The sequence below is a fragment of the Helobdella robusta genome (genome assembly GCF_000326865.2).
Source record: "Helobdella robusta unplaced genomic scaffold HELROscaffold_70, whole genome shotgun sequence".
Classification (NCBI taxonomy): Eukaryota; Metazoa; Annelida; class Clitellata; order Rhynchobdellida; family Glossiphoniidae; genus Helobdella; species Helobdella robusta.
The window spans coordinates 702427-726582 of NW_008705399.1; the positions used below are offsets into that span (position 1 = coordinate 702427).

Sequence of the window (24156 nt, forward strand, 5' to 3'; positions counted from 1 at the left end):
GACTTGATTGGAAAAAAATTGGTAAAAATATATTAATAATATTAGTTATAAAAAAATTATAAAAGTTTGATTTGATTTGATTTGATCATTCTGTGGTTGATTACCCAATTAAAATTCTACAAATTTTATCACCAAAATCATATTTCTTCACACGGAATTACGTTTAGAATTATAAATTTATTATAAAATAATTAAATTTTACTTTACCGTGGTTAGAAATATTTTTTATTTCAACAGCAAGTGTGAATTTAGGAAGTTTCAATAAAGATTTAGACTTCGAGACGCTCCAATCATTGCTGTCTAACATAGTTTTCTGTAATATTGAACAAGAAGCCGTAAGATAATTAGTTGTTTTTTCGTGAATAAAACTTTAAATAAATAAAATTCATTCAATTTAAAACGTTTACGTCAATACCATTGAAACAATTCATCTTACAGTTTTTTTGCTTACAACACGTGGAATCTTTTTGCATTTGAACGAGGTCACTGCCACTTATAACCAAGCATCTTTAATTATTTTGCCATCTAAAATTATTAAATTATATTTAAATTAATAAAAATATTATAAAAGGGTGGCGACCTAGAAGCAAGCTATTTGAAATTGTTCAAACTCTGTCAAAGTATTATCAAGCACTTGCTCGTGAGATAATGTTTTAATTATTTTGTAAGAATTGTAATAATTATTAATTTTAATTATTTTGTGTCCTGGTTATGACATTAAACTGACCCTCACTGCCTTGTGAGTGATGTTGGATCATCAAAGGCTAGGCCCACCGCTTATAACTGTGGTTGCGTAAGGAAGGGCGTCCTGTGTAAAAAACTAGCCAAATAATAATACTTATGATGACGGAAAAAACAATGGCCCTCAGTATCCGGCAGAAGAGGGTGCGAAGAATCTCCGGAGACCCAGTCCATGGGGTTGTGGTGCAAGGCCCTGTGGATGGTCTGGCTACTGGCACCCCACTCTATAGTGTGGCGGTGCAAGGCACTATAGATGGAAGGACTACTTGTAGACCAAGGGGTTGGAGGTTTGGTACCTGGAATGTAGGCACGTTGACAGGAAGAAGTTTGGAAGTGGTGGAGGAGCTGCAGAGGAGAATGGTTGACGTGGCTGCATTACAGAAGATCAGATGGAAGGGTGAGGGTACAAGGTTTGTGGGGGCTAAAGGTGGAAGATATAAGTTGTGGTGGAAGGGGGATGATGGTACGGGAGGAGTTGGTGTGATGGTAAGAGAAGAGTTGGTGGAGAAGGTGTTGGAAGTGAGGCGGAGAAGCAATGGGGTAATTGTGGTGGTGATGGTGTTTGGAAAAGTAATAGTGAGGGTGATATCAGGATATGCTCCGCAACAAAGTAGGAAGGAAGAGGAGAAGGATAGGTTTTATGATGATGTTTCTGACGAGATCGGGCAAGCGGGGTTGAATGAGTTTGTGGTGTTGTTGGGTGATTTGAATGGTCATGTGGGGGCGGATGCAGACGGATATGAAGGTGTACATGGGGGATGGGGATATGGTATACGGAATGAGGAAGGGCGTAGAGTGTTGGAGTTAGCGGATGCACATAGCATGGTGGTGGGGAATACTTGGTTCACAAGGGAACCAGCGCGATTGATTACTTATAGGTCTTGATTACTATCAGCGCGATTGATTACTTATAGGCGTAGAGTGTTGGAGTTAGCGGATGCACATAGCATGGTGGTGGGGAATACTTGGTTCACAAGGGAACCAGCGCGATTGATTACTTATAGGTCAGGGGAACATAGATCGATGATAGACTATATATTGGTAAGGGCCAAACATAGGAAGTATGTGAAGAATGTGAAGGCGATACCTAGTATGTTGCAGCATAGTATGGTTGTGATGGATGTGACATCAAAAGAAATGGGGAGGAGGAAGAAGGATAAGTTTGTGGCAAAGAGAAAGACATGGAAGTTGCAGGATGCAGAGGTGAGGAAGGCATTTGAAGTGAAGGTGGCTGAAAATTGGGAGAGTGGTAAGGATGGAGATGTTTGGGAGAGATACAGGGACTGTGTGTTGGCTACGGCAGATAAAGTATGTGGATGGACGAAAGGAAAGTGTAGGCATGGTGAGACGTGGTGGTGGGATGAAGATATAAGAAGGGTTTTGAAAGTCAAGAAGGAGAGGTTTAGGGTATGGAGAAGGGACATGACGGAGGAAGCGGAGTCTGAGTATAGGAAGGCTAAGAAGGTTGCAAAACAGGCAGTGGCAACTGCAATGACGAAAGCATCAGATAGGTTAATAAAGGAAATGGAATTTGATGTGAGTTCGAGGAAAATGTTCAAAGTAGCAAAGCAGTCAATGAGGGATAGGAAAGATGTTATAGGGAATGGATGTGTTTGGGATGGATCTGGCAAGTTGTGCATAGATGAGGAGGAAAAAGCTCAGGTGTGGAAAGCTCATATGGAAAGGTTGATGAATGAAGAGAATGAGTGGGATGGAGATGTGGAATCCGCGGTCACACACGGACCTATAGAGAAGGTGACGATGGAGGAAGTAGAGAAAGCAGTTAGAGAAATGAAACTAGGTAAGGCGATAGGGGTTTCGGAAGTGGTGGCAGAACATATTAAAGCGAGTGGGGTGATAGGAATTGATGTTATGATGAGAATTGCTAACAGTATGTTTGATGATGAAGGTATACCTGAGGATTGGCAACACAGTGTGTTGGTGCCGTTGTATAAGGGCAAAGGAGATGTGAGAGATTGTGGGTCATACAGGGGTGTGAAATTACTAGAGCACGGAATGAAGGTAGTGGAGAGGGTGCTTGAGAGGAGGTTGAGAAGTAATGTGACAGTTAATGAAATGCAGTGTGGGTTTATGCCTGGTAGGGGAACGGTGGATGCGTTGTTCATGGTGAGAATGTTGCATGTTGCAGAAGAATTATAGAAAGAAGAAGCGAAGATTGTACATGTGTTTTGTGGATCTAGAAAAGGCTTTTGATCGAGTACCGAGGAAGGTCATTGAATGGGCGTTGAGGAAGAAAGGAGTGAATGAGAGACTTGTTAAAGCTGTGATGCAGCTGTATGAAGGGGCAAAGACAAAGGTGAGGGTTGGAAGGGGGATGTCGGACGCTTTTAGTGTTAAGGTAGGAGTGCATCAAGGATCAGTGTTATCACCGTTTCTGTTTGCAATTGTGATGGATGTTGTGTGTGGAAACATAATGGAGGGGTTGTTATTTGAGATTTTGTATGCAGATGATTTAGTCTTGATGGCTGATAGCATGGAAGAATTGCAGTTAAAATTTGACAGACGGAAAAGTGCTATTGAAAAGAAAGGGTTAAAAGTTAATATTGGTAAAACGAAGGTAATGGTGAGTGGGGAAGGTGGGGAGCGAGTGATAAGTAAAATAGACCCCTGTGGGGTATGTGACAGGAGAGTGAAGGCTAACTCGGTATTGTGTATAGGATGTCAGAAATGGGTGCATAAGAGATGTAGTGGTGTGAGGAGGGCACTGAAAAAGGTGGAAGGAACGTTCAAATGTAAGAAATGTGTTCATGGTGTGATTAATAGGACGGACGCAAGGACGGGGTTGAGTGGTGGTATCGAAAGAGTGGAAAGCTTTGTTTACTTAGGGGATAAGCTGAACGCGGATGGAGGATGTTTGAGCGCAGTTACGGCTAGAGTTCGTGTGGGATGGATGAAATTTAGAGAACTGGGTGGGGTATTGTGTAGAAAGAAATGGTCAGTGAAGATGAAAGGGAGGGTATATAAAGCATGTGTGAGAGCAGCGATGGTATATGGTGGTGAAACTTGGGTGTTGAGGAGAGAGGAGGAAAGTGTACTGCAGAGGGCTGAAAGAGCTATGGTGAGGATGATGTGTGGGGTTAAAGTGAAGGATAGGAGGAGTAGTACAGAGCTGATGTCGATGATGGGACTGAATGAGGACATTGTGACATTGATATGAGATCGAGATTGCGGTGGTATGGACATGTGTTGAGAAGGGGTGAAAGGGTCGGGATTAGGCGAGCGTTGGAGTTCGAGGTTGAAGGAGTGGTAGGAAGGGGTCGTCCGCGATTGGGATGGAGAGAGCAGGTGGAGAAGGACAGGGTGAAAGCGGGGTTGCGTGATACTGAGGCGAGTGACAGATGTGGATGGCGTCGAGGGGTATTTCGGTTTCATCATAGGTAGCCAAACGGCAACCCCCGATCTCGGGGAAAATGCCGTCTAAACGTATGTTGTTGTTGTTGTTGTATTTTGTAATAATCATTTTTTAATAAAAGTTTATAAAAGTTATCCTATAAATAATTTAGTTTAATAATTTAAAAATAAATGAAATATATATAAATGAATAAATTTTTAAAATACAGAATTCTCAGGACGTTCTCTTATCAGATATTAGAAAATTGAACGATGAGCTAACCAAATTGAAAAACGTAAAAATATTAATTATTTTCAATGTAATATTCAAAAATCATGAATTTAAATTATTATCATTATTAACTCTTTCTCTTTTTATTGAAGCTATCAAGAACCGCATGTAATTATACATAAATCCACGTAAGACGCGAACGTGGCATCGGCAGATGGGGATCTTTTTGCATTCGAACACGGTTTCTTCAACAGCAGAGCCAGGCGTCTTAACCCATTGATCATAATAAAAATATAACAATGATTAATTACAATTTATTAATTTATATTCAGTTAAAAGAGAACGTAGAAAATACAACAATTCCTAAATTAAAATCCCAAATATCGAGACTCCATAAAGACGTACAGAGCAAAGATAGAACAATAACATTACAAAAGAATATCATCGATGCAAATAATAACTTTAAATATCAAAATTATGCGCCTCATCATGACGTTGATGATGATAACAACTTTACGAGTAACGCTCTTGATAACGGTGATCGCCAACATGGCCGTCATAAGGTTAACATCCTTCAGCATTATTTATCAAAAGCTTACGCATTACTTAAACATATACACACATTAGTACACACATTCACAGACATACAAACACATGTCACACACACGTACACACACATACACTAACACGGTAACAGTGCCCAACATGCGGTAAATTATTCTCCACTGAAAATTTCTTAACCTCGCATATCTTGAGAAGACATCCAGCAGCAACAACCTTAGCAACCAACAACACAAACATATTTGAAACAACAACACAACAGCAGCAGCAACAACAACAACAACAACATCTTCTTAACGAAAACAACCAATCAAATAACTCAAATCTCCCTGAAATAAACTTAATCGAATTCAAAATGGAACAACTGACAACGTCGACATCATCAATTCTTAACATTCTCGAATGCCTGAAAGCCAAAAACGCAGAAAATGATGGAAAAATTAACAGCAAAGATGAACACAACGCGAACATTAATGTAGGTGAACTGCTGGTAAACGAAGAACGAGAGAAATTGATGCTGAAAGAGATGAACAATCTAAAAGAACTGCTAAATATTTTCAAAGAATTTCAATGCCTTCTAGAACATTTTAGGTTGATTTGTAAGAAAAACGATCAACAACACCCGCTGCTACTAACTTACCAACCACAACCGCAACAACTGCAACCGCAACAACAATTTTACTACCGGCAACAAACACTACAACCCCCACAACAGCTGTCCGAAATCTTACAGAAGCAGTTATTTGAGTTGAGAAGAGAGCTGGAGAGGGTGGAATGTGAGAAGAAAAGTTTATTACACGAGTGTCACGAACTGAGAAACAATAGAGACAACGTTAAAAATAATGATCTCGCTTTGAAAGAAGTTTGTATGCCTGTGTATGCGTATGTGTTTGTCTATTCGTTTGTCTGTTTGCTCACTGATTTGCTTGTCCATTCTGAAAATAAATAATTCCAACTTGAACGATTCGTTTTAGATGGAGGATAAGTTGAGAGCGATGATGGAGAATGATTTCAGGGAGAAATTGGATGACTTGAATTCGGCGCAAAAAGTTCAACATGCTGTAACTCATCAGTTATACGTTTTTATTTGAATGAACGAACGGACAGCCGGACGAATGAGTGAATGAATGAGTGAATGAATGAACGAACGGAGAATTGATGAGCGAACGGGCAATGAACGAATGAATGATTTTAATGAAAGCGTTTCTTAACAAACTCCTATTTATAAATTGTGAAAATATTATTTTAATATTTTATTAATAATAAAATATTAATTCAAACGATTAGAGAGAGATGGAGAGAATGCAGAGACAGTTTTTGAGTGAGATGAATGAGATGCACTTGAAGCAACGAGAAACTGAAGAGAAACTTGAACAATTGAAAAGAATTAGAAGTTGTCATTTTTGTTTTTCGATCATTTACTTGTTCGCTCGTTCATTTACTCATTATTTTATTCATTCATTCGTTCGTTCGTTCGTTCATTCATTCATTCACCACCAAAGTTCCAGGTCGATGTCTCGGCCAGTTAGAAGATGATGTTCCCGCAACCGGTAATTTGAGTTTCGATAGTCGGTCAAAAGTCGATAAGGTAGAGTACATTCCTACTCGAGACTTCATAACGAGAGAATCGGTAGAAAAACTCGTTCAAAAGTTAATTACCGACAATCAAACGAAAGTTGTACGCTTGAATGATTCAAAGAAAAAATCAAGCTCTTCAAAAATATTTGATGATCAAGGTAAAAATTCGACTACATCAGATAGAAAAGCAGTCGGTACTGGACTTAAACAAAACTCTCCGAAGTTGGATGACTGTGCAATTACCAATAATATCGAATCGGATATCGTTGACGATATTGAAAATTTGGAAGATTATGTAAATCAATGTGAAAAAACTGTTGAGAAAAAGATCGAATATGATGCTTTGATTAGTAATGCTCCTAGGAAGTCTGATGAGTGTACGTTGATTCATTCGTGTATTCGTTCGTTCATTCATTCGTTCGTTCATTCATTCGTTCATTCATTTTCATTCGTTCGTTCATTCATTCTTTCATCCATCCATTATTACAAATACAACAACATCACCGGGGCAGACCAAAATAGCAAAAGAGAAAGTGCTAACAGCGAGGGAACCCAACTGAGATCACCATCAACAGCAGCGCCAGCAAAAACTTCACAAGGGACAATTAGATCAAGTATTAGAGCTATTGCAGCTAAAACAGCTGCTCCAGCTACTACAGCAGCTGCTAACTGTGATGCTGATGATGATAGTAAAGATGAATTCATCGTGACGGAGGTTAGCGTGGATGGCATTGTTGGATCGGCAGATTTCTCTGGCCTGCCCGTCATTCCTAGGACGATGGATATTTATAAAAGTGAGTTGTCCTCATCATCATCATCTTCGTCATCATTATTATTATTATTATTATTGTTGTTGTTGTTATTATTATTATTTATGCTTTGTATATATAAATATAAATATAAATAAATAAATAAATAAATATATATATATATATATATATATACATATGTAGTACAGATGGTCTCCTTCCAATATATATATTTCAGATATTTGATTGGTTGATTGATTAACGGGCGAATGATTGGTTGAATGAACGAATGAACGAACGAATGAACTGAACGAACAAACAAACGAACAAACGGAAGAATGAACAAATGAATAAACGGATGAATGAATTAATCATTAGAAAAAATTTAATAAAAATAAATAAATTCCTACAGATTTACAAAGGTTTGTTGAAACTGCGTTTTAATAATAATAATATGAATGAAAGAATGAATGGATGAATGAATTAATGAGTGAATGAATAAATGAATGAAAAACAGCATTGACCAGTTAAGAATGAAAATAAATGATGAACTGAACGAGGAGCTGTCCAGTTTTGGCATAGGACTGGTCTGTCTTTTGACATCAATTTTAATTTCATTAATATTAATAATATTTTTGTCATATTTTTATATAATTATAAGCTTATTATTAATAATTATTACATTAGTACTCGAATATACTTTTCCAGACCAGTATTCAATAACATACATGCAATAAATACCTAGCATCAATTATATTCACGAATACATGCTATCAGCGCTTAACACTACTTTATAATTATTGAAATTGGAAGGACCTCTGCCTCGTCGACGACGATAAGACTCTCCAAGTTTTGAATAGAATCAAGACCAGGCAGAAATCTCAAGCAGAGGTTTATTATCATAATAAAAAAATAATTATTATTATAATTGTGATATAATAATATTAAACAATAATTTCATAATTTTAGATGTGTGATTATTCATTTATTTATTTATTTGATAGTTTATTTAGATAATAGTGTAACGGTGAAGATGTTGCAGGACCACTATTATTATTATTATATTATTATTATTACATTATTATTTGTATATTTTTAACATCAGTACATGAACTCTGGAGATTTTGAAGATATAAGGAAAGAGGTAGAGGCCAATGTGAATGAAAACGTTCGAAAGTTGATCAATAGCTTACAAAGAAATGATGTGAATTCGAAAAGTAATTTTATTGATTTGTTTGTTTTATTTATTCGTTCGTTTGTTCATTTGTTTTTATTATAGTTCATTCGTTCATTTGCTCGTTCTTTCATTCCTTTATTTGTTCATTTATTCATTAGTTTGCTCGTTCGTTCGCTCATCCATTTATTCATTCAATCATTCGTTCATTCATTTGTTCATTCATTTATTCACTTTGAAAAGATTTCAATAAAGAATTGAGGGAACGCACAAGAAGCCTGATCGGACCGAACTATGCAATCTCCACGATACATCCTTCCTCAAAAGCATCAACAACACAACATCAACAACAACATCAAAAACAGCCACTAAGGCGATCAAACATATCTCAACAGTCAACAACGCCGAAACATTCGGTAAGAACATCAATAACATCACAACGACAACAACAACAACAATTACCTCAACCAATTCCGAGAGCCAGACTTCAACAAACAAAGAGGCATATCACCAGCCAAAAAGATGGTAACGATTGTGATAATGACGACGACGATGGTGGTGATAGTCTAACTTCGATTTCAGTAATACCAAATAGGAGAACGAATAATAATAATCAAAACCGAAACTTGTTAACGAAACAAAGGACAATTATAGGGTTGGGCGATAACGATACCGATATCGCCGACGACTCGATTACTACCACCGGTTCTAATGGTTTCGCTAATAATAATAATAATAATCTCAGGAATAATAAAAATAATAATAATACCAACATGGTAAAAAGATCAGAGAGTAAAATTCAAAATAAAGAAACCGTTGGCAAAACGCAGCGTAACACAAGTGCTCTGAAAGAGGTTATTAAAGACAAAAATAATAATAATAATAAAAATAATAATAATAAAAATAATAATAACAATAACGATCATGATGACGATAATGATTTAGCTAGCAGCCTGTTGAGCAACGATTGGGACGACGACGACGATGATGATGATGATACGAAAAATAAGCAACAATGATGATAATAATGATGTTGTTGATGATGGTTATAATGATGATGGTGAAGATTACGATGATGATGATGAAGATTACGATGATGATGATGGCAAAGTATATAAAAAAACATAACATTGTTTAATAACTCTTTAATATTTATATCAGCAAAACATACTTCCATTTTTCAAAATTTAAATCCAATTATAAAATAATTTTCTATTAATATTATTATTATTATTTCATATTAACAATGTGTGAATGTGTATGTGTGTGTGGGTGCCGAAATCTTGTATCGATGATTTATTGATAGTTGTATGAATTGAAACGCCAGCCAAAATAAAAAGCATAACGTCTTTCAACAAATAAATCTATCAATGTTTATGTCGCAAACTCTTACAGTGCCAAATGTAATATTTCGAATCACTATTTTCCCTTTCTTAACAAATTAACACAATATGACTAATATGCGTGTTTTGCTTGTATGTTTATATATACTGGTGTGCGTGAGGATGTGTGTGTGTGTTGTATGCGTGTTCGCATATACAGCCCCAACAAACACACCATCAACCAAGAAGAACTTTCTGGATCTTCTTTGAGACAACAGGAAGTAGTTTCAGAGCATCTTCGTCCGTCGAATCATCGCTCTCCTCACTCGAATACGGAACCAATGGCGTGCTGGTGCATTTTGGAGAGCACAGATATTGTAGCAATGGCAAGCGATATTTACCGCAAAAGTCCACAAATTTGATATGTTCTATGCACGAGGAAAAGTAAACTCCTGAGAGTAGAGAATTTTTTAGGATATGTCAAAAGATTTTCAAATTTCAGCGTATTTATTTATTCCAATAAGGGCAATAAATTATCAACAACATGAATGATTGATGTAACAGTTTAATGGTTAGAGCAGCGGCAGCAAGAGGTTCTATCTCGCAGTGACCTGGATCGAATGCAAGAAGATTCTCGCCTACGACATGTGTATTCAAAGTGTATTGAGGTGGTATTGTGCTTCATTTTGCCTGTAAGAAGACTGACTGGTATTTTGTTGAATAAATAAATAATTGAACGAATGAACGAACGAATGAAAAAATGAATAAACGAAAGATTGACCGACTGATCTGTTTATTAATACTTCCCATAAAAACCGACAAACCTTTACACTTGGGATTAACGCACTGACTGCCGGAATTGAGGTAATCAATGAGATTGGCCGGCAGATCAAACCTTCCATACGAAATGTTTTTAATCTTTATAATCCTTCCAGAAAGTTCCTTCAAGGATGGCGGCTCGTACGTGAGGTCCTGTACGAACCTGACGACGAGCGGGTTGTTCCGAAGGCTAAGTTCAATCAGGTTCAGGTGGATGAGTTCTGGAGGCAGGGTCGACAGGCTGGTTCGTGTCGAGGGTTTTTGAGGGTGAAGGTTTTTTAACCATTTAGTCAATGCAATAATTATTATTTTTATTAAATTGTATTATATTATTGTTTCAAAATCATTTCGACTCTGCTATAAAGTCATTTCTTCTAGGACTACATAAGTTAAACTTTGGCTGAATTTGCAAATGTGAATGAAGGAAAATAAAGGGAATGAATGATCGAACAAACAAACAAACAAAGCAACCAACCGATTATTGTGAAGAGACAAAGATTGTAAATTTTTCAATCTGGCGAGCGAATTGGGCAGCTGTGCGAGTTGGTTGTCTGAGAGTACTAAGGAAACTAAGGAGTTCATACTGCCAACCTCGGCTGGAATGCTCTTCAAACGATTACCACCCAAGTATAAGATCTCCAGTCTTTGCGGATGAATGAATAAATAAATGAATGAATGTATGAATGAATGAATGTATGAGCAAATAATAAGATGAATGAACTAATCAGCGGAGTATTGAATTATCATCGTTTTTTACAGATAATTTGATCTTTACGTTTTCCAAGTTTCAAGGCCTGAAGGACAATTATAATAAACGTTGAACCTGAAAGCTAAAACAAAAAACTTTCTCATCATCATCTGCCAACCTTTTAAGATCTCCTATCTCTTTCGGGACATTGACGATCAAATTAGCTCCCAGGTATAAACTTCTCAAGGTAGAAATTTCAGTGAACTGTACGGGAACCTCGTTGAAACTGTTGCCACTAACATTCAACAACATCAACGACTTCATCAGACCAAAATCTTTCGGGATGGATTCTACTTTTAGATTATTATTCCGACAGATGAATGATCTTAGGTAGTTCAGTTTGCATATCTCGTCTGAAATTTTGCTGATCCTATTGTTGCTCACGTCCAGATGAACGAGATTTTTGAACGTTCCTAACTTGAAAAATTTGAAAAATTCAAGTCAGGTTTTTGCAGAAAATATTCAATTTAAAAATCTTTTAAACAAATTTGTACACAAAATGAAAAAATTTTGATTGACGATTTTAAAGGACATGGAAATGGCCATTATTAAAACGGATTTACACAAGAAATACAGGGCATTTTTCGTTGGTATCAAGAAACATCAAAATAATAAATTCACTTATACAATGAAATAAAATTGAAGCTCCAAATACTCTCTCTCTCTCTTTCTCTCTCTTTCTCTCTCTCTCACCTCTGTGGACAGCTGGTTCAGCAAGTTGTATTCGAGATGTAGGTTGATAACTTCGTGCGCTCGCTCGAGTAGAAAGGCGGGAATGCAATCCAAATCGGCGTATGAGAAATCTTCGGTGTTCTCTCGGTGGAAGTATGGCTCCATCTCAGCTAGCAACGTCGAATAATGTACGTCAGTTGTGGTTGTCGTTGATGGTGGCGACCAAGATTTCGGTAGTTGGTTGTTTCTGCTGCTGTCGTTGTCATCGTCGTCTCGTTTATTTCTTGGGTAGAGATAAGTTTTACCGCCCTCGGCCATGTTCGAATATTTGTAAGGAATCAAAGGTTTCGGTAGAACGCTTCGACGTAATATTTGTTCTCAAGTAATTTCAAAATAAATTTTAGAGCAAAAATTTTCGGACCGAAATCAAACTAACGACTAATTAAGGTTATACTTTAGTTATATAGAAATTCTTTGCCATCATAAAATCAACATTTATAATACAATTTTAAATAACAATAATTCATTAACTGAGGATAACTAACATTAATACCTGTTAAAATATATACTTTAAAAAATAAAACTTGCGCTAATCAAATTATTACTATCACTATTCGTCATAATTACCATTTGTTAATATTATTAACGATATTTATATCATGAATGGTTCATAAATAAGTAAGTAAATAAATGATATATCTTCAGAGATGTTATATTTAGCTAGAAATTATAAAGAAGGAAGAATCATAATGAGAACCTGACTTATCTGCGTGTGCAAACTTTTAAATAAAAATTTGAGTGAATGTTTGAATGTAGGAATGGATGAACGAATGACGAAACAAATAAACAAACGGGGAAAGGATGAATAAAAAGATAGACGGACAAATAGAGATAGATGGATGGAAAATATATCTGTAAGAGTGCATGTATTGCAACATTTCAGACTTTAAAACTCACGTGATAAGGTAGTATGCAACATATGTAAACATGCATCTAAACATGGTTATATATATGTATAAATATATATATACACACATATTCATGTATATATATATATATATATAATTATATAAGAGCAAAAGTTCAAAGTTCAGAAAGTTCACATTGAAGAACATTGACTGATGAACGCGAGCCAACCAATAAAACAGAACATGCATCCATTGCTTGAGATTATAACTTTTATTCTTAACCATTTAACTAGATGATGAGTTTTAAAATTAACTGACTAACCAATTTTCAGCTAAATAAATAGTTGGGTATGGCACTACGCAGCTAGATGGCGTAGTAGTAGGCAGAGTCACCGTTTGTTGCCAGCAGCCATCTATGATATCATATGTGTGCTAATTTGATTATATACATAAATACACACACGCACGCACACTCACAGACACGAACACAGAGCAGACCAGTCTGCATGAAACTTATTTTACATATGATGTCAGTATAGGGAACGCGTAGAAAATCCCGATGTTTGTTGATGTCTGGTTGCATACCATAAATTGTTTGTCCTCTATCGTCATAATTATCATTGTTATAATTACATTATAATGAATTGAACACAAGAACAAAAGTCGTATATTAGTCGTCAAGAACCACCTTCGTGATGAGTCTATACACTGCGACTGGCTTCAAACGCAAAGCTAATCCAGACTATTTTGTAAGTAGCTCCCAATGCAACGTGTATGTGTTTTGGCATGATTCTTTAGATGTTTAGAAGGAAACACGCAGTAATGCTACAAAAATGGCACCGTATAAATTTTAATAAATGATTTAATTATAACGAAGCTTAATTATAATACAACAATCAGAGCAAAACCAACGACGCAATTTTCGTTTCAATTATTAACACCAATGTAACTTTAACGCAGTTTGCAAGAGTTTCAAATGAAATAAAGCGATCTAGAAACATTCAACGATACAAATAACGACAGTTATTATTAATTATATCATAAATAACTAATTAACTGAAACAACTGCGTCAAGATGGAACCATATTAAATCACTACCAAACAAATAAAATAATTCCTGTCATAAAAATAATGGGCTATGGTAACTTTCATGTGAAGTCCATTTGAATTCTGTTGCACTTGCTGACGTGGACTTTTGCAGTGATAATAATAATAATAATAAATAATAGAAATAATAATAATAACAACAACAATAATAATAATAAATAGTAAAAATAATAATAAATTACATATATACAAGCTACAACCTGAGACGATGATGACCAAAATAAATTCCTAATATAGTAGTACAATTTTAAATATAGTACAATAATTATAACAACAATTAAATATAATTTGGCATAATAATGGCTATATTTTGGAGCAGAAGACGTGCAGAGGCTCGTAAATCCTTAAATCTCGCATGGTTGGTGGCAAGAAGTCCACTAGAATTTTGTTGCACTTACTACACGGTGATGTGAAGAGGCTCTTGTAACTCTGAAACCAGAACTGTTTTTGAAAAAGAATTATGAATCTTATTATTAATAATTATGACTATAATTATAATCATTTATTCTCTCAGTTAATTCTTAGAGGCCTCATCAGCCTGACTCTATACATCACACACACACACACACACACACACACACACACACACACACACACACACACACACACACACACACACACACACACACACACACACACACACACACACACACACACACACAAACACACATGCACAAACACTCAATTAAAAAACAACAACATAATAATAATAAATAATAAAATTACTTACAAGCATTTGCCGGAGACAGATGTCTGGAGATAAGGACGATGACTGGTAGGAGACTATTGCACATTTTGCATGCTGACTTATCTTAAATCATTATAATCATTTGTTATTATTATTGTTTATTATTACTATTATTAATATTATTATTATTGTTTATTATTATTATTAATATAACTTATAAAAGAAGGCTCACCTTCCTGAAGACTTCATGTTTTGATAGGTAATTGAAATCCAACTGAAAGAGGAAAAAAATATTTTGAAACAAAAATTAAATTTGAAGATGAAAAAATAATAAAATAATCTAAAATACACACACACACGCACACAAACACACACAGACGCATACAAACACACACGCACACAAACACACACACGCGCGCACCTTAGCAGATTCAGAAACTTTGAATGACTCATTGGCAGCCTTCACAGAGACATTTTCAATCACATAACCTCTCATTAATAAGAGAGCCTTCATGACCTGTGTGACCCCGACCTAAAAATTATGTTAATTTATGCAAATATATGTACATTTATAGAAAGTTAAATTAATTTATCTGTGGAAATTTAGGTCAAATTTCTTATTTCGTCATCAACACATCATCTTTATCAGCTTCTTATTAATCATTAGTTATCACAATCATAACCAAACAAAAAACAACAAAAAAATAATAATAACATTAATAATCATCATGATGACAACCTCGAGAATACATGGATTGATTTGGGGTCCATTTACTTTCACAACGGTGATCGAAAGGTCTTGGAAGTAACCCGCCAACTGACTGATCAAGTTTTCTAAACCTCTGTGCCAATCAATCAGTCAATCAAATAATCAATCAACCAGTCAATCAATAAACTACAACAACACTAACCAACCACAACAATAACAAAAAGCAATAAATAACATTGACAACAAAAATGATAATTATAAGAAAAAAGAGTAAACATACGATGGGAGAACTTGATAGCCAATCACGTTCCCTTTTTTGGGTTTTTTCGATGGGACCAATGAAGTAAGAGGATTTCTTCGAACCAGATTTGAGCTTGAAAGATTAGCCATTAATGAAGCTTCATCATGCATCTTGTGAGCGGGTGTAAAAGTTTGAGTAAGGTGTGTGTGAAAGTAAGCATTTGTGTAAATTAGTGTGTGGTGTGTATGTAAGTGTGCATGTGTTAAGTTAGCAATTGACAGAGTGACAACTATTTGCTAATGATTAATGATGAATCTTACTACATGTTCTGCTGTGTTTGATACAAAATATAATATAATATAATAATATATATAATATATCTATATATATATGTATATTTTTACAATATTCTATAAATTCTACCGAATGTTTGGCGTTAATATGTTTGTAGTTTGTTTTTTTTCAATTTTTCTCACTAAAGTTTTTGAAGAACATTTAGTTTATTAAAATTCAAAATAAACATATTTTCCGAATTCATGCTGCAAATAAGGCCATATTTAGATTCTGAATGAATCATCATCAGTGCAAGTACATGTTCTCCTGTATTTGATACAAAATATAATATAATATAATAATATATATAACAATCAATCAATCAATCTTCGTTTTGCATCCAGAGACCCGGTTTCCCGATGTAGGACGTTGTTTTCTTTGCCATCAACTTTTTGCGCCAAATTAGACGATCAGTTGTATCCATTTCATTTAAATTTAGAGCTTTCGTGTCTTGCTCGATTGTTTGCGACCAGAACTTCTTTGGACGGCCTTTGGGACGTGTGCCCCAGGTACTTCAACATCTGCAAGAGAAGTTATGGCACTATTTCCACTTCGTTTGACATGATCAAACCACCGCAGACGGTGTTGCCGGCATTCGTCCTTTATATCAACTAAACCAGCACAACATAGGATTTCGGTAGATTTGACGTGGTCCTTCAGACTAATTCGTTGCATCCATCGGAGCATTTTCATGTCGGTTCGTTGAAGTTGTTATTTCAGTTTGGTTGTCATTGGCCATGTTTCTGCACCATATAACAAGACCGGACGTATCACAGATTTATAAAGTCTTGATCGTAGTGGTAGTGGGATGTCACGCCGCATCAATATAGAGGCAAGGAGATGCCACTTATTCCAGGCTGCAGGTATGCGTGCTCGAACGGCAGCTTCAGCTGTTCCAGTACAATCCAAAACATCCCCTAGATATTGAAACGATGTGACTTTCTTTATTTTAATGGCTTCAAAAACAGTGCTATTTCGAATTTGTTGTTGTGGATTGATGCAAGCAGGACAAACAAAATTGGACACTTTAGATAAAGTAACAATTATTTTGAACAACGTTTGTGACACCACTGGTTACACTGCTGACACTTGATTGAATTGTTACCTACACCAGCTTTACAAACTGATCAGGGCCATCGTCCAGTAGCTGTGGATTGGATAGGTTCACCAGTGTTCATTGCTTTGGTTTTGCTGATGTTGACCTTGAATCCATGATCGGCGAATCTGGTGTTCCAATCTTCAAACATCTGTGGCTGGCTTAGACGTGGCTGTTAAAACGATATCATCAGCATATACTAGATTCCAAAGGTCACCAGTGCGTATTGGTTTTGTGATTTCTTCCATCACAGTTATAAATAACAGTGGACTGAGAATCGAGCCTTGGTGAACTCCAACGCAGATGTCAAATGCATCTGTGTTTCCAACCTTTGTGCTAACAAGAGTCTTAGTAATCGTATACATTTCCCTCACAAGTAGAACAAGATATTCTGAAATGAGTTGTCGACGTAGACTCCACCTGATAGCTTCACGGGGAACTTGATCAAATGCTTTTTCAAGGTCTACAAAAATGTGTGATAGTTGTTGATGCTTTGCAAGGTACTTCTCTTGCAGTTGCCGAAGGATGTGTATTGCATCAATTGTTGATTTCCCCGCTATAATAATTTCCCTAAATTCTCTATAATAATATATATATATATATGTATGTATATTTTTACAATATTCTATAAATTAATATGTTTGTAATTTGTCTTGGCTGGCCCAATAAAGAAATCTGACACCTAATTTCCATCTAAGTTCATTTTCCCAAAGAAAATATTTCCCTATATAAATCAACTAGCACTGATGATGATTCATTCGGAATTTTGAATTTTAATAAACTAAACGTTCTCCAAAAAACTTTAGTGAGAAAAATCGAAAAAACGAACTACAAACACCAAACATTCGGTAGAATTTATAGAATATTGTAAAAATTATGGTCTATTACCAACATATATATATATATATATATATATATATATATATATATATATATATATATATAATAATCTATTTTAAAACACAAATAAGCAATAGCAACTAAGAAGTAATTCAAATGTGCCAACTACCTTTGAAAGCCATTTATAAGTCGGGATAGCTTGTTGCGGAATGGGAGTTTTGTCTAGCAGGGGGTCGATGCCGAGTAGCGATGTGGGGCCAGGATTCGTGGGCAGTGATGAAGCCGGTAATGAACACACTATTTTTTCAAATTCCCTAAATAAACATGAAATGACAGATTATTAATTAAATAATAAAGTTAATATTTTAATGTTATTTATTACTGCTTTATTAATTTATTAATGAAATGAACAAAATGTGTTAAATTTTTAAATTTAAAAACTACTTACGTGACAATTTGGCTAGATTCTGAAAGATTCTTCCGCAATTCTGACATAAAGTCTTCTTCTGATTCTTCCTCAAACAAAAATTTAAATTCCGAATCATCTTCGACATTTGCTGGTCCCTTGAACACTAATTCTGAGAAACTATTAACTTGCGCACGTAATGTTTGCAATAATTTCAGACCGTTTGCTAAACTTTCTAACGGATTCTCGGCCATTTTATTTTAATATTTTGAACAATAAGGGGACAAAATTATTTCCAATTTGCAAGGTTAAAATTTGAAACTCCTCAAAATCAAAAGTTTGCGGCAACAGCTAAATTCACTTTTTACTAAATGTAATACCTTAAATACAAGGGGAGCCTATTTACCAATATACAACACTTTTTTATGGGTTGAAGCAGGGATATGCAAAGAATCTCAATTTTTTCAACTTTTAATTATTTTCGGTAATGTCGATTTTATTTTTTTAAATTGATACCAAATAGAAGTAATTAATTACCACATTGAATAACAATTAAAAAAATTTAGATTTTAACATTTTAAATAAAAGCAATAGTCCGTAATTAGTAAATATACGGTCGTAACTTTTGACTCGAACCACATAACTAGAATAAAAAATCGAACGATAAAAAAATCACCCTCCAACTTTCCTCCGAAAGTAAGCACCTTGTTCGACCGTTGAAAGTAAGCGAAGGCCGTTATATTTATTCTCAATCAATCAATCAATTAGCTTATAAAGCGATATTTCCGCGATGTTCAACAGCGCTCCTCAATGAATTTTGAAAACTGATGGGTCTTGAGATCCGCTCTGAACTTCGCAAATGATGGAAAAGTAGTCAGAGAAGTAGGTAGAGAGTTCCAGAGAAAAGGACCAGAAAAAGCAAAAGCAGATTTGGCAAAAGAGTTAAGAAAAAGCGAGAAGAAGACGATCGTAAACCGGGGCGTTTAGGTTCAATTAATATATCTGATAAATACTTAGGAAATAATTTAAATTGAGACTTATACATGAACGTGCAAATTTTAAAAATTATTCTATATTTTATAGAATTTTATAGGTAGCCAGTGCAAGAGAACAAGATATGAAGATATATGAGAAAAGAAAGGGGCACGAGCAACTAGACGAGCAGCAGAGTTAAAAGCTTTACTTAAAGGATAGAGTATAGAGTCAGGAAGACCATAGTAGAGCAAGTTACAATAATCAATCCTAGATAAGATTAACGAAGTAACAAGAAGGAGAAGAGTAGGATCATCAAGAAAAGGCAAAAGTTTTTTTATTCTACGTAGATGAAAGTAATAGCTTCTAGCTACACTATTAATCTGAGAAGAGAGAGACATAGTAGAATCAAAGATAAAACCTAGACTACGAAACTTATGAGAGACATCAAGAGTTTTAGAATCAGGTAAGATAATAGGAGGAATAGTAATAGAGTGTTTAGATTTATTAAAACAAATTAATTCAAACTTAGAAAGATTAAGTTTAAGACACATAGAGTCAGACCAAGCGATAATTGAAGAAAGACATAGATATAAATTATGATTCTAGTTATATGGTTCCACCCATATACTTATAAACCTGAGTCATTTATCGTTTCCACTAATTCCCCTATTTTGTTGTCGCAATCCAGTGTTTAACTTCGGGTTGGTACTTTTTTGTCACGACATATTGATAAAACTTTGCATTTTTTAGAAGCCAATATATAGGCAACCATTTATTACACCGATTTCCCATTCCATCTTTATTGCTAGTTGTAATCCATTCTCAACTTCGTCGCGTGCTTGCCGATACAGTAACGTAGAGCCGAGTAAATATAATATAAATAAATTATACGCAAGGGTGTTTCAGTTTATTTTTACTTATCAAATTATTTGTGATAAATAATTAATGCCGTTCTCTAGTCTACGGTTTCTTTGTTATGAATGAACGAATTAATAATATAATTTAAATATTCTTTAATATAAAATTATAAATATTAATATTAATTAATATTAAGATTGCAGTTGTTTTCTGGAAGAAGCTGGAAACATCTGCGGGATGTTGCGTTCTTTTCATAAAATTCGAAGATGTGAGTTAAGTTTTGTTGTTTGATTGTTTAGTTTACTGTTGTGATGTAATTAATTAATTAAAAAACGAATTTAAAATTTTAAAAAAGGTCATCTTCTGAGAAATTTTGGTGTTCAGCATCTTCTAAACGAGCAGCATAATAATAAACCACTGTTAGTTAATGAAAATAATTATTGCAGACAGTCTACAAATAAGTTAGTTTAGTTTTTTTAGTAGAAGTTAATTCCTTTTTTGTTAAAATTCTTATAAATGAGCTATCTAAAGCTAAACTAACTAACTAATAATATAATATAATAATGTAATATAATTTTTTTAAGCCTAACATTTTCCCTATAACAAGTTTGAAATTTTCTTTACTGCATTATTAAATAAGTTCATGAATTATAATTTTAATCACAGATTATCAGAGAGTGGATGCAGTTATAAAGAGATTAATCATAATACATCACCATCATCTTCATCATCTTCTCAAGGAGATAAGAGGAGTTATAATTATAAAAACAAAAACTATTATAAAAAGTTTAATTTGAATGTTGATCATTGGTTTCATAACTGTCAGCTCAACTTTTTAGAGGCTGTCGGATTGGTTGGTTGGATATTAAATAAATAAAATTTTTTCATTTCAAACAATTGTTTTAATTTTAAATTCAAGATTCAGAAAATAAATTTTAAGAAAAAATTCTATTTCTGCACAACATTTTAGGGAACGGCCATAATAGCAGGATTGAGGCTGTCGTGTGAGGTTGATGAATTGAAAAAAAAGTGTTACAAGAAAAAAGATGTTCAATGTACTAATTTCTGTCCAGTCAGTCATTTGAAGAATGTTACATCGTTATTTCTAAACAACTGGAATGATATTTATCCAAGGTCTTTTGATATTTATTATCTTCTGTTGAGGAAAATTGTTGTATTCAGTTACAATCTTAAATTTCATGTTCTTCCACCTTGTCATCATCAACAACAACAACTACATCATCATCAACAACATCATCATCAACAACATCATCATCAACAACATCATCAACAGCAACATCATCATCAACATCAACAACTACATCATCATCAACAACAACCATCATCAATATTCTTTGACTATAATAATAATAATAATAATAATAATAATATTAATAATAATTTAAATGGCATTCCCAAGACTCCAAATAATTTCAGTATTGGAAATGATTTTACAATATCTAATAATTCAGCAATTAATGATAGCCAACATGAAAAATTCCTGCCATTGACATCACCATCATTACCACCATTGTCATCATCGCCATATTTTCATTTTCTGAACACATTACATTTTGACTTCAACAAGCAACTGGTTTTTAACACCTCAACAAATTATGGAGCACACAGTGAAATCTTCAAATCAGCAGTTGTTGCTGATGCTGATGATGATGAACTTGTTCATAAATCTTGTCAATCTTTTCAGCATTTTTCACCTTCATCCTCATCTTCATCTTTCTCATCGTCGTCAGAGGACGTTACATCTTCCTTCACTCACTCCATCGCACTTACTCACCAATCATCATCATCCTCATCAAGCCCACTTGGAAATTTGTACAACCAACTCTTTAATGACTCCTGCAATATTATAGCAAGTAATTTGGCTCGTAGAGGATTTTACAAGAAGGCGACGATGATCTGGACTGAGGTGCTGGCCAGGGATCCACTGCACTTGAAGGCACTTTATAATCTGGCTGTCTGTCATGAACGGGGTCTCGGACTCCAGTGCCATCTTCAAAAAGTTGGTTGCTGCATTTTTCATTTATTTGTTGTGAATATTTTATTCAGAATGATATAGTTGATTCAAATGGATGAGTATATAAATAATTAAATGAATGAAAAAATGCACAACAAACAGGCAATAGAGTTATATAGAGTTGCAGCTGAGCATGGGCATATTGCATCTTGCCACAAGCTTGCACAACTTTACAAAACCATCAAGCAGCCAGTTGCAAATGATGAAGATGATAACGATGAGGCAAAGCTCCACAAAAAGGAAAAATATCTTTACTACCCTACTAAGGCATCCAAACCTGGCAGTTTAGAGGTTGTTGTGATGATGTTTGTGCCGGTGATAACAGTAGTGATAATAATTATGTATACGCAATGTTTTTGTTGATATAATGTTATTATTCAAAACCCAACATGTGATCATTTTCTAAAATTTTGTTGATCATTTTTCAAATAAATAAAATTTGGAGCCAATCATTTCAATATATTTAATGAAACAGGCCAGCAGGGTGATAGACATTTTAAAATTCAAGAGTGACAATTTAATTGGTGCATTGCAATCTGTTGCAATTAACAACAATGAAGTTAGTATTATTATCATTTATTACACAATGTTTATGTATGTCTTATGTTTCCTTATTAATCAATATCCTACATGTGCCTCTAAGTAGCGGATCTAGACAACGTTGACGGGAGAAGGAGGGGCTAAATTAGAAAAATGCTGACACTTTTTGATATTTGGCAAAGGACTAGAAATTCACCAGTGTGGCCAACCAAAATTAAGCTTACCACTTTCTTTGGCTTATAACGCCATTTTTTTATTTTTTGTGCATTATGTACTTATGCCAGTATTTTCCGGTCGATAAACTGAGTTTAATGGCTTTTAATAACACTGTTAACAATGGGCCGACCCTCTCTCCTAAATCCGCCACTGCACACTTCTGCAGCCTAAATCTTCCAGCCTGACTTATTAAGAATTCAAAATGTGTAATACTTTCAGGAATTAATTTTGAAATATCTGTTTGTTTTGAATTCAGTAGCATTTACACATGGTTAAGTTTAGATTGAACTGTTGACATTCAAATAAGCTTTTGTAGATAAGATGTAAATTAAGAGCACAATTTAAATTTTTCAAGCAAATAGTAAGAAATTTAATTGGAACACATTTAAAAATGATTTAATCATCCTTTTGTTAGTGTGTGGAAACGAATCACTGTTTGAAGCTCTGCAAACAACTTGCTGACGATGCTGATGATTCGGATGGTGCGTTCAAATGCGATGAAGAAATGTCAGCAATAAAATTGACGTCTAACTCGCAGATAGTTACAAAATCAAAGCAATCATCGCTTTCATCGCCACAATCATCACCATCGCCATTCTCACCAACATCGTTTGATTGTCCATATTCGTCTCATTTGGTAAAATCATCGCCAACGTCATTATCATTTTTACCACCGTTGTCGATAAAGTTTAATCTAAGCAATGGTTATAATGGTTACATGATCAAAGATGAGCAAAATTATGAACTTCCAGCTCTGACGTGATAAAAATTGTAAATTTTTGGCTTTTATTGTATAGAAACAATAACACTGGTTCAATGTTTTATGAGTTGTTCATCGAGCTTTATTAAATGTGTTGTGCTGTACCGTTGTTTGTATGTTGGTGTATGTTATACATATAACGTACATGCAAATGCTAACATAACCCATGTTTGAGAGTATTTGCGCTAAAAATGCAACCAAGAAAGAGATAGAGAATCGCATTTTAAAGAAAACAAACAAGTGAAGAAGGAGCACTTATTTGAACGGCATTTAGTGAGAAGCCCCCTCGCCACGTCAAGGCAGCCGTTCATGAGGGGGTTAATAATAAAACGACAGTCTAGAAATAATATGTAACGAATATCTAGTAATAATAAACAACTTAACTAAAATATAACGAAAATAATACTCTGTTGATTGTTGTGTTTGATTGCTGCTGTTGATGTTTTGTTGAACAAAATACAATAGAAATAAACTAGAACGTAAGAAAGAAAGAGTCC

General features: G+C 34.7%; 4 protein-coding genes across 4 annotated transcripts; 1 reads left to right on the forward strand and 3 right to left on the reverse strand.

The window, feature by feature from the left end:
* Positions 1–1348: 1348 nt before the first annotated feature.
* HELRODRAFT_124806 (hypothetical protein) lies at positions 1349–1579 on the reverse strand (the record flags this gene model as incomplete). The annotated part of the gene is made up of 1 exon (XM_009031212.1): positions 1349–1579. A coding segment is annotated over one exon (231 nt), but the record flags the coding sequence as incomplete, so codon positions are not given.
* Positions 1580–9515: 7936 nt separating this feature from the next.
* On the reverse strand, positions 9516–12859 carry HELRODRAFT_103740 (hypothetical protein). The gene is made up of 5 exons (XM_009031213.1): positions 11969–12859; positions 11394–11692; positions 11003–11170; positions 10533–10768; positions 9516–10160 (listed from the first exon to the last, which is right to left on the reverse strand). Exons 1-5 carry the CDS (start codon positions 12263–12265, stop codon positions 9946–9948), a joined length of 1215 nt encoding a protein of 404 aa, XP_009029461.1. The 5' UTR covers positions 12266–12859; the 3' UTR covers positions 9516–9945.
* Positions 12860–13349: 490 nt separating this feature from the next.
* HELRODRAFT_186141 (hypothetical protein) lies at positions 13350–18667 on the reverse strand. Its single transcript, XM_009031214.1, has 8 exons — positions 18318–18667; positions 18039–18183; positions 15640–15770; positions 15390–15492; positions 15072–15182; positions 14883–14924; positions 14693–14773; positions 13350–14403 (listed from the first exon to the last, which is right to left on the reverse strand). The coding sequence occupies exons 1-8, from the start codon at positions 18527–18529 to the stop codon at positions 14266–14268; spliced, it is 963 nt and encodes a 320-aa protein (XP_009029462.1). The 5' UTR covers positions 18530–18667; the 3' UTR covers positions 13350–14265.
* Positions 18668–19684: 1017 nt separating this feature from the next.
* HELRODRAFT_181415 (hypothetical protein) lies at positions 19685–23662 on the forward strand (the record flags this gene model as incomplete). Its single annotated transcript, XM_009031215.1, has 9 exons — positions 19685–19713; positions 20312–20376; positions 20464–20527; positions 20775–20961; positions 21079–21242; positions 21927–22128; positions 22246–22434; positions 22619–22702; positions 23315–23662. 9 exons carry the CDS (start codon positions 19685–19687, stop codon positions 23660–23662), a joined length of 1332 nt encoding a protein of 443 aa, XP_009029463.1.
* Between the last annotated feature and the right edge of the window lie 494 nt (positions 23663–24156).

What these genes read in the sequence shown, in the direction of transcription:
- HELRODRAFT_103740 (XM_009031213.1), bottom strand. Translation starts at nt 12,265, where the DNA reads ATGGCCGAGGGCGGTAAAACTTATCTCTACCCAAGAAATAAACGAGAC. An exon ending in TGAACCAGCTGTCCACAGAG is followed by an intron (nt 11,693 to 11,968) that starts GTGAGAGAGAGA and finishes AAATTTTTCAAG; the next exon opens with TTAGGAACGTTCAAAAATCT. An exon ending in GAGATAGGAGATCTTAAAAG is followed by an intron (nt 11,171 to 11,393) that starts GTTGGCAGATGA and finishes TCATCCGCAAAG; the next exon opens with ACTGGAGATCTTATACTTGG.
- HELRODRAFT_186141 (XM_009031214.1), bottom strand. Translation starts at nt 18,529, where the DNA reads ATGGCCGAGAATCCGTTAGAAAGTTTAGCAAACGGTCTGAAATTATTG. An exon ending in GGCTATCAAGTTCTCCCATC is followed by an intron (nt 15,493 to 15,639) that starts GTATGTTTACTC and finishes TGATTGGCACAG; the next exon opens with AGGTTTAGAAAACTTGATCA. An exon ending in TCTGTCTCCGGCAAATGCTT is followed by an intron (nt 14,404 to 14,692) that starts GTAAGTAATTTT and finishes TTTCAAAAACAG; the next exon opens with TTCTGGTTTCAGAGTTACAA.